An 11,129-nucleotide genomic window follows, 5' to 3' on the forward strand; every position below is an offset into this window, starting at 1 on the left:
AAACAATCATTAACTGTGTAATTTTAATCATGATACCTCATCTGTCAGCATCATGCCGGTGAATCATGTTCAGCCTCTTTGTACGTTACGTCATTGTTTTGGTCGATGCTCGCTCGCTTGCATCCCTATGGAGTGTGTGAACGAGCGTGAGCACGAGCAACAGGTAGCTGGCTGCAGTTCACATCTTAAATGTGAAGTTTTAATGAACTTGAATCTTTAATTTCTATACAAGTTATTATTAACTGTAATACATTAACAGTAAATTAAACAATTCACACATTCATACTAAACACTGCCTGAATGTATTAAAATACACAGACCTGAAAATATAATAAAAGGGAAATTCCAATACTTGCAATTCTTAAGTGTATTTACTGTATTAAAATTATATTTTAACAGTAGGATACATGCACATAATGTAGGTGGCTGTTTCATATTTTCACGTTTCTTTCTACACTATAGAAATTTTATCAGACATTGATGTTTTCAAGTTTGCTTTAGAACAGTAAATCAGTCAAAATAAATAAATAAATAAAGCTTTGTTAATGATTAATCGATTTTAATCGATTTTTAAAGGAAATTTCTTAAAATTTGCAACTTTATATTGGATAAGACCATAGAATATCAGAGTATCATGTTTTCACAGTTTGCTAACATTTCAAACATTCCATCCAAAAGTTTGCAAAAGCACCTGATGTGATTAGTCATTATAAACACAAGAAAAGAGAACCGAAGGCAGAAGAACTCTATAAATCTCTCTCTCTCCTGTATATGTGCTATTTGCATACCTAGGCCATGTGAGTGTCTATAACTGACCAGCTGTTTTAGACACACACACACCCTGTCAAGGAAGAACTGCACTCTTCCAAATTGCAAGAGTGGTTCATTGTGACCTGTTTTTACTGAAAGCATTTGAGTGAATCCTTATTAGTACTATCTGTGAAACTTTAAATATATAGCCTAACCGAGCAGGATACCAAAGTAGTAAGGCATCAAGGCACGTCTGAAACCTATGCTTGAGTAACATCCTGTTTACTAAGATATTATCATCTGGTCAAATTTTTAAGGCAACATAGATCCTACATTTGATATCCCACAATCTTGTTTCACAATCCATGTACTTCAGCGGTTGGTGGAAGGAATAAAAAATGGTATCTGATGGAGTTGTTGAAAGAAATCAATCAATTCATAAATGTCCATTTTCGATTTTTAAATCCATTTCTACAACTAAATAAAAATTATAGTCATGAAATAAATTAGTTGCTTGGTTATATCTAAGCTCACCTGAATTTGTTCTAGGTTAACTGGCACCCCCCTTTTTGAGCATTTACCAGAAAATGACATACACAGATTTAAATGGTTGTAATTCATGAATGCTTTGGACTACATACCTAATCTTGGTCTTGTTTGAAATAAGACACTTAGTGGTTTATTTTTGAAGTGAAATAATTGAAATTAGAATTAGAAGTTTAAGTATATTTTAATGAAAATATACTTCAAACTTTTTTCTTTATATAAAATATATTATAAAAACAGTCTCTGGTGACCCCAAAAATGCTATGAAGTAAAAGAAAAAAGAAAGAATGTATTACAATAATTTGAGTAAGATGGTTTTACCTACATGAATCTGACAGAAATCAATTATTTGTCTCTATAAAAATGTATCATGACAGTCTTACAGCTATTTACCCAGCAATAACAATTTTCCAGTAATTATCTCCTATTTTTTTTATATCAAACTATTCAATTTGATCAAATGCCATCACTATATTAGTAAATATTGAACATATGAACGAATACCAAAAAATATGTACAGTATAAACTTACTGATCTTGAGTGGAGTTTGATGGCTGAAAACAACTGAAATAAAATTATGAATAAAAATATGTCTTTACATTAGCTGTATGTTTCCAAAAATGCAAGATTGCAATTGGTGTGACAACACAGGAAAGGGCGTTCCGAACTGCTTATTGGCTTTTCTGAAAGAAGATCATTGGACAAAACATTTTGAGGTGGGCTGTCCCAGTTCAGAAACTACAAAACACTTTTCAAAAGACTACAAACATATCGCTAGGCTGTTATACAAAGGAAACAGCAAAGAAAGAACATTTGAACATGCATCATAATGCTCTTTGCAAACATGATACATCAACCATGGAGAATCTGTTGATATTTTTTTTATATTCTCAATACTTTTGGACTAAATCTCTTGATGGATGTGATGTTAGGAACCTCTTGTGATACATAGCAAGCCCGATGATTGCATGACTGTACACCTGTGCATCGCAAATTCATAATCAGTGTCCTTGTTTCCATTATGAGATATTGTTTTGGTGCACACTTTTGGCACTAATTAATGCATATGCAAAATATATAATTTTATTATCTTCCCTGAGGTTCACTGATAATGTTAGTAAAGCTTTTTTTACTGCCTTAAAGCAGGTGAGTTGAATGTGCATTAAGCCCTGATAAAAAAAAAAAGTTGCCAAGAGAAAAAAAAGAACAGTTTAATATAGTCGGATGCAATGTGTTGGATTTGCATTATGTGTAAACCCTGAAACCTTTCAATGCAGACACACTATGATCTATGAATTAATGATACAGTATATGCTTCTGCAGAAGTCACAAGTCAAGTTATTTCAACTTCATTATAAAAACTGTTTACTAGCAAAATTCCCAGAGAAGAACTACACTACCCATAATCCTGAAGAGAGATCCACCAATCAGAGAAGTGCATTGACCATGGAAACGTACACTGGATCGTTCTTCATAAACTCTCAGACTACTTTAAATATTACTTTTAAATTATGGATATTTGCTATAAACTAAAATGTATTGTTTGTACTGTATATGTATAGATTTATACTGTTGTTTCTGATTTGATTACAGCATTTGCAATGCTTCATGGAAAAACAGTTTATTCCCTCATTAAACAAACTGAAGTACAGTCTTTTCATTTACTTTTTCTCCTTCCATGCTTCTAAGTAAGTGTGAATGATCTCAGTCGGTTTTGTTCATGGCTTTGCACTTTTTATTGAAGGTTTCTTTTAATCCCATGGAGAAAACTAATGGAAAAAATACTTCTGGAACTAAAATGTGCTCTATATGACAATGTACAATCCCAAACAATTAAGATTTTTTTTGGGGCTTATGAATCTCAGTATGTGCACACATATATCCATATTCTTATAAGGTAAACACATTCTCTGTGATTTTCAACCAATTAGTCACTAAATCCTCTCAGCATGGACTATTTGTTGCAGTGGGTACATCATTAGGTTTTAATTTGGGGCGACACCCTTTAAGAGCATGTCTATGTAAGCAGCACATCATGCCCTTAAGGGACACAAGCTCTGACAGCTCCAAAGCCCCCACTGAGTCAGAAACAAGAAAGTACAAACCGCAACTATGAACTGAGTGAATAGTGGAGAGAAGAATCATGTAGGATTGCATGACAACCATTATGAGCTGCCCTTATTTTAGCTAAAGTATTTTCTTATCAAGCCTGTCAATGTGAAATTACTTCCACATTACTCTAGGGCAGTCTGTCTACCCCACAACAGTGTGCATGTTGTAATACAATAACATGCTCCAACTACAAATGTACTTTTCATCAAATTAAAAAATAATGCTTTGGATGATCTTATGTGATAAATGTTTTAAATTAAAGCCACTTTGAGATTAGTGCCCAGTATATCTGTGTTTGAAAAACAGAAGAGTTGTTACAGGAAGCACATTCGTCTTCGCATGCGTCGTTGACACAGGGGATAACTTTCAGGGTTTTACTGCTTTTTTGGAGTAAAATTCAAGCACTTTTCCAGCACTGTCAAGGTCCCCAAATCAAATTTTTCTTGCACCTTGAAACTTTAAATATTATCCAGTTAAAAAATGTATGATGAAAATGCAATGAAGAAAAAACATCCTTTGTGATTTCAATATTATGTTAACTGTAAAACTGAACATTTCAAGAATTGTTTTACACCCAAAATTATAAAACTAAAACCACATCCACATTAATCCTTTTTCATTTGAAAATGCATTGATTTTGCTACATTTCTATGTTTTCCTCCACCAAAATGGAGACTTTCGAAAGTGCTCTCTATAACCTCAAACATTGGAAAATTATGAGCTTGGAAACTGAAAACGGAGGTTTTTAAACTTAAACAGATAAGGGTGGATGTGGCCTAAAATCCTCCATATGATTGCAACCAAAATCTTATATCTACACATAATATAAAATTATATCGATATTTAAAAAAAAAAATACTAATATTTATCCTATGTTCTATATCTAGACGATTGGACCCAGTATGTGTCAACAAAAACGCAAGCAGTTTGGCAAAGTTATACAGACAACTAGCTAACTGAATCACAATCATGAAATCAGCCTGCTAGGAAGTAATAGCAGACAGCCCTGCTGTCATGGAAACTGTCAATGAGGCTAGGTAGTCACTAGCTAGCAGCTAGCCATCCAGCTACTTTAACACTGTTATGTGCCTAACAAGACAGCACTGACAATGCAATACAACAGCTATCGACTGAACACAACAACAACTCTGAATCCAACACCATTGCTGTCTATTTACAGTATGTACTATTTAGTTAAATGTTTTTTCATGATTCATAGCGCTGACACAGGCAAGAATGTATTTCTTCTTCTTGTGATGTTTATTGGCAGTTGACAATCCAGCTTTTGATATATTACTGTCTCCTACTGAGCTGTAGTGTGGAGCATCACAAAGTTTTTAGTGGACTCAAATGTCAGGTGAAGATGATGTGTTATCAAAAAGAGGTCACACACCTATTGTAGGATTAAATCCTAAACTGAGTGTACTTTAAAAGGTAGCTTACCCACTGGAGTTTACTTGTAAAAAAACAAGTTATGTTTAATTAATTCTTGAGGTCCATGCATGAAATGTATATTGTGATAAATATCATTATCGACCCATTGGAATGTCCAAAGTCAAGCACTCAGTCTGTTCAAACTAGATGCGACATGACACAGCAATATTCATACACTAAAATGATGATACGTGACAATAAATTCAGAAATCAGAAAAGGCAAATGGAACAGTTTATTTATTAAAAATAACTAATTTTCTCACTGAAGCTGCATATGGACATACGCCTTCTACAGCAGGCCCAAAGGGAATAAATATACAATCACACACATACACAGGGCAAAATTACTTTATGAATCACATCCTAATTCAGTATGTTACAATTCACGCGGTACTCCTGTTGATATTTCGCTGATCTCCATGTGACAGGGAAGTGGAGAGAAAATTTGAAGGACTTTGTCGGTTTGTGTGTGTGTGTGTGTGTGTGTGTGTGTGTGTGTGTGTGTGTGACAGACCTCCGACTGAAGAGAATGAGACCTCAAGCACAATGGTATGTGTGTTCCCACAATGGTATGTGTGTCACATCCTCTGACGAAATCAAGTTCTTCTGAACTCGCTAGTGAGATGCTGGCTTTAATACACTCACTGAGAACTTTATTACGAACACTTTGGTCCTAATAAAGTGCCCAATGTGGCCCTCAGCTGTTGAAGCCAATCCACCACAAGGTTCGACATGTTGTGCATTCTGAGATGCTATTCTGCTCACTACAATTGCACAGAGTGGTTATCTGAGTTACCGTAGCCTTTCTGTCAGTTCAAACCAGGCTGGCTATTCTCTGTTGACCTCTCTCAACAACAAGGCATTTCCATCCGCAGAACTGCCAGGCACTGACTGTTTTCTTTTTTTTAAGCATCATTCTGAGTAAATTCTATAGACTGTTGTGTGTGAAAATCCCAGGAGATCAGCAGTTACAGAAATATGCAAAAAAATCCTGTCTGGGGGGCCTGGGTAGCTCAGCGAGTACTGACGCTGACTACCACCCCTGGAGTCGCAAGTTCAATTCCAGGGTGTGCTGAGTGACTCCAGCCAGGTCTCCTAAGCAATCAAATTGGCCCGGTTGCTAGGGAGGGTAGAGTCACATGGGGTAACCTTCTTGTGTTCTCGCTCTCAATGGTTAACGTGGGAAGTTGTGCGTGGATCGCGGAGAGTAGCATGAGCCTCCACGTGCTGTGAGTCTCCACGGTGTCATGCACAACGAGCCATGTTATAAGATGCATTGACTGACGGTCTCAGAAGCAGAGGCAACTAACTTTTCCTCCGCCACCCGGATTGAGGTGAGTAACCGCGCCACCACAGGAACCTACTAAGTAGTGGGAATTGGGCATTCCAACTTGGGAGAAAAGGGGATAAAAAAAGCCTGTCTGGCACCAACAATCATACCACAGGCATCACATTTTTGCCCCATTCTGATGGTTGATGTGAACATTAAATGAAGCTCCTGGCCCGTTTATACAATACACTTCTGCCACATGATTTGCTGATTAGATAATCGCATGAATATGCAGGTGTACAGATGTTCCTAATAAAGTGTTCAGTGAGTGTACTGATATGAGAAGGATTTAAAACCATTAGTTGGAGTAAAAATGAATTAATTTAGCTATGTTCACATCTCTTATTACAAATGTAATTGTATTTTCCTCCACCAAAAATTTTGCATTTCGAAAACACTCTCCATTATTGCATAGTTTAGGAAACTGAAAACGTCATTTTCAAATGAAAATGGATTAGTTTGGATGTGGAAATGTATGTGATGTGGCAAAGTCTCAAATACTAGGGGTAAGGTTAAACATGGGAGAAAACAAATCCTGGTCACCATAATAACTCAATTATTTGGGAAAATGAAAAGAAATACCCAATAGATTTTTTTTAGAACATTCAAACATTCATAGATCGTTCATTTCAAAGTTTGGAAACATGAATGTTAAATTTGAGCCTTTTCCAAACTCTTACTTTAAACTTTGCACCAAAACATATTAAATAAAGTACATACTGGACTGGAGGCATTTTCTCAAAATTTATGACATGATTATTGATTTCACAAAGCATATAAATAAAGTGTAAGAATGTATGTATTTGTATGTGATGGGTCCTCTTATTGTGTGGTTTCAACAGACTTTATCTGGCGAGTTCATTCAGTATACATATAAGAACACTATTAACTCAACACTAACAAGCACAACATGGCCTCAACAAGCAGCTGCATCTCCACACTGAGATCAGTGTCATCACATCTGTTTGACAAACATCAACAGTTTGTTATCTGATTGCTTTTAACAGCTGTCTGTTTACAACTCTTGTGAATTCCCAATCCAAAGTCCACCAAACTCTCACCACACATCAAGTTCATTAACCACACAAACACAAACCAGGTGATGTAAATGTGTTTTGTCTTGGCTCGTTCAACATTCTTAAATAAATCACTATCAAAAACAATTATTTTAAAGCTTAAACCTCTGTGTGAAAGAAAAATTTACAGAAAGCCCCTCAACAAACGTACTATAGCCAAATGATTGTAGTCAGTGTATGTTAAGAAAATTGTACTTATTATCATGAAAAGGTCTTAGCATGTATTCCGTGTAACATGTAATGTTGTTTTCTCATACAGTTCATTAAGTGCAAGTCCAGTTAAAAAGATGATCCCTCGTTTCCCGTAATAAATGCAGGTTTCCTTTAACTTACCTCGGCATGACAGTACACTACAGCCAAAAGGAAAACCACAGCAGGAAAACATCGAAACATCTGTAACGGGCGCAGCGGGCGGAGGGAATTATGAGAGACAGACACAGAGGAAAAAGACATTACAAACACCGAAAGCGTTCAAGAAAATAACATATAAGTTGTTCAGACGGTGTAAAAGGTTGTACTTAACGTTCTGGTTTCTCACCATTTTCGGAGAAAGAGCCGGTTGAGTGTGTTGGAGAAGAAGAAAGCGCAGCGTCCCTCTCCGCTGTAGACTATGAATCTGAGGATGTGATTGCAGGAAATTCGAGCAGCGCTCAGGAATCTGTTTCTTCCCCCCTCCGTGCCGTGACGTGGCCCGTGAAAAGCCATGGAGCAGACCCAGATAAAGCGAGCACAAACACTTCTCTCTTCAGCGAGTGCCCTATAACTGTGGTCGGAAATCTCAAACTGTGCATTGCTGAAAAATGTTACAGTACATCTTATCCTTGCCTACATATTTTAGGTAAATGCAAATATAACATAATATAATATAATTAACATTTCCTAAAGTAAATACTAGCTTGCAAGGCGGCATAAGATGTGTGTTTAATCAGAATGAGCTTCATTGCCAAGTTTACACATGCAAGGAATTTGTCTTGGTGATAGACGCTTCCAGCGCACAAACAATACAACAAGACAGAGATAATAATACATAAATACAAAATATAAAATAAAATAAAACCGGACCGTAATAAGGAAGATTCCTGATAAACGCAAGCTTGTAGTACCCCCTGTTTACTCAAGAGGGCAGTAATTGAAATTTCAGCTGTATGAGCAATGCACAGTTTATATATTGAAGAAAACAACACTTCAGTAGGCAGAACTAAGGGATCTCAAGATGTGTTTAAAGATTGAGTATTAAACTATATTTAACTTGACACAGTGGCCTAAACATTTTATGTTTATGACGCAACACACCCGAGACGTCTAACATAGGTTTAAATTGATGGGCCCTTAAACAAGCCCTCATAATAAATCTCCTACTGATTGTTAAATTCACTTGTGAAATGGATTGCTGTGAACTGTATGACAATGACTGACTTATGATAAATAATATGGTAGTAAACAATGCATTGAATTCTAAAGCCGCTTTTTGAATGGCCTTATCAATTATTAACTCTTCTGCTGGAATGCAGGAATGTTATGCATTTTAATTATCTGAATATATATATATATATATATATATATATATATATATATATATATATATATATATATATATTATATTATATTATATATAATTTTTACATATTTAAAGATAACTATGTATAATTATATATTGATATAAATATGTATAATCATTATATATTGAGTTATTGTTATATGAGGGGCTTTCTCAGCAAATATTTGTATATGCAGTTAATCACAATTAATTAATCGAGATACCATGTAATTAATTTGATTAAAAATGTTAATCGATTGACAGCCCTAATATATATATTGTACAATATACAAATACAAATTTGTTATATACAAATGCAAGGAAATGTAACGGCACAAGAGGTGTGGTATGTTGGATAAATATAAATAGACTAAGCTGTGTATTGCACATTAATTATTGCTCAATGGGGCAGTTTTAACTGTTCATGAGATGGATAGCCTATTCTTGTTTCTGATGGTTCTGGTACTCAGAGCTCTGTAGCGCCGGCCAGAAAACAACAGTTAAAAAAGTGAGTGGGCTTGGTGAGTGGGGTCTAGAGTGATTTTTCCAGCCTTTTCCTCACTCTACAAGTGTATAGGGGGCAACCAATAATCCTCTCAGCAGTCCGAACCATCCTTTGTAGTCTTCTGATATCTGATTTCGTAGCTGAACCCAACCATACAGTTAGTGAAGTGCAGAGGACAGACTCAACTGCTGAGTAGAACTGTATCAGCAGAACCGGTGGCAGGTTGAACTTCCTCAACTGGCAAATGAAATACAACCTCTGCTGGGCCTTTTATAGGTCAAATGATATGATAGTTAGAAAGATTGTGAGCCTGAATAAAGAGAGAAAGGGAGAAAGAAGCAGAGACTGAAAGCCTATGAAAAATAAAATGAAAAAATAGATAAAAGCAACATCTGTACATCCTTGCAGTCTAGATGAGTCCTGCTTCAGTATGCAAATACTTGAGAGAAAGAAGACCAATCGGCATTCAATATGCAAATATACTGGTGATGCCATTATTATCGTAAAAGTTTGCATGACAAATGTAAATTGAAGATTTCCCATTTTAATCATACATTTCTTAAAATGTTTAAAGTTCTTTAAAATGTTTAAAGTAAAATAGATAGCACATCCAATACTTACATTATCAAGAAAACAAAGTTTGAAAGTTCTGAACGTAATGTGCTTCGGGCTGAATTAATTGTAGGCTTGAAGTTTAATATTTAGCGTTAGTGTTTAGAAAAAAAATGCTAACCAGAATGTTTGAGAAATGTAAATAAACTGCTGCTTTGCAATTATTGTAATTACAATAAGAATAGGGGTACAACAGGGCTAAAAGAACCCTTAAGGAAAAATTGCTGTCACAAAGTGTATCAAGATTGAAAACATTTATTACTTTTGATTGAATATTGATGGAGCAATATAATTTGTGTGAAAATAAATAATAACAGTAGGTTGTTTTGATTCAAATTATTTTTCTCTAGGCAGGTGCGTAGTCTCTAGTGGGGGGTAACAATAATCAAAACAAGCAAGTACAACCCCCCACAACATTCAAGCCAAATCTGTGCCCTTGTACAGAGGGTTTGACTGAGGGGGCAAAATGTGTTTCTAATGTATTTTGCAGAATAGCTAAAAAAGAAATTTTTGTAGAAATATGTTTATGACTTGATTGTATTACAGTTTTATCAATGTATAATGATACGGTCTCAACAGTTCTCAAGTAACGGTACACTGAATTGAGAACTGTATCCATCGGACATGTCAGAAGAACTACTGAGTGAGCTGCTGATACTATGAGTACGACTGTACTAAGAATCAGAATGAGGGGGCGAAATGCAATTGTATTTAATAAAAAAATCAAATGAACTGGAAAAATGTGATGACGTAAAAGATTTGTTAATTGTTTTTTCCAACAAGTTCATTAAAAGAAACTGATCAAAAGAAACAATTCACGGAAATACATCAGATTTCCTATAAATGTTAGAACACAAAAAGCACCATAAAAGTAGTGGAATACCTCTATGTTGCTTTGATTATCCTTTTAGGAAAAGAACAGCATGACATTCTTAAAAATGTCTCCTTTGATGTTTTACAGAGGACAGAAAACCAGATGGGTTTGGAACTAAGGACAAGTAGGCATTAATGATGATTATTTTTATATTTTGGTGGAATGATCCTTTAACCTAATCATTCATTAACTTGCTAACTATGATTAGATAATGCTTCACAGACCAAGAAGCATCTCTTGTGATTAGCCTATGTGAAATGCTGAATTTTAATGCGATGTGGTTTTGCCAATTGACTGATCAAATTTAAATGATTTCCATTTCCATTCCACACAGGGACCTCTTCTTTTTAAAA

The 11,129-nt window shown here is 35.3% G+C and overlaps 1 protein-coding gene across 2 annotated transcripts in view; it reads right to left on the bottom strand.

The window, feature by feature from the left end:
- Positions 1 to 7,977, bottom strand: part of fstl1b (follistatin-like 1b) — a 56,576-nt gene extending 48,599 nt beyond the window's left edge. The window contains exons 1-2 of one of the 2 annotated variants that reach the window (XM_052143239.1): positions 7,787 to 7,977; positions 7,582 to 7,641 (exon numbers count right to left, since the gene is read on the bottom strand). In XM_052143239.1, coding sequence (XP_051999199.1) covers positions 7,582 to 7,641; positions 7,787 to 7,789 — 63 coding nt within the window. In that variant the 5' untranslated portion in view covers positions 7,790 to 7,977. The remainder of the gene's footprint in view (positions 1 to 7,581; positions 7,642 to 7,786) is intronic. The other variant, XM_052143238.1, reaches the window with a different exon arrangement.
- Between the last annotated feature and the right edge of the window lie 3,152 nt (positions 7,978 to 11,129).

This window comes from Xyrauchen texanus, chromosome 14, assembly GCF_025860055.1.
Source record: "Xyrauchen texanus isolate HMW12.3.18 chromosome 14, RBS_HiC_50CHRs, whole genome shotgun sequence".
NCBI lineage: Eukaryota > Metazoa > Chordata > Actinopteri > Cypriniformes > Catostomidae > Xyrauchen > Xyrauchen texanus.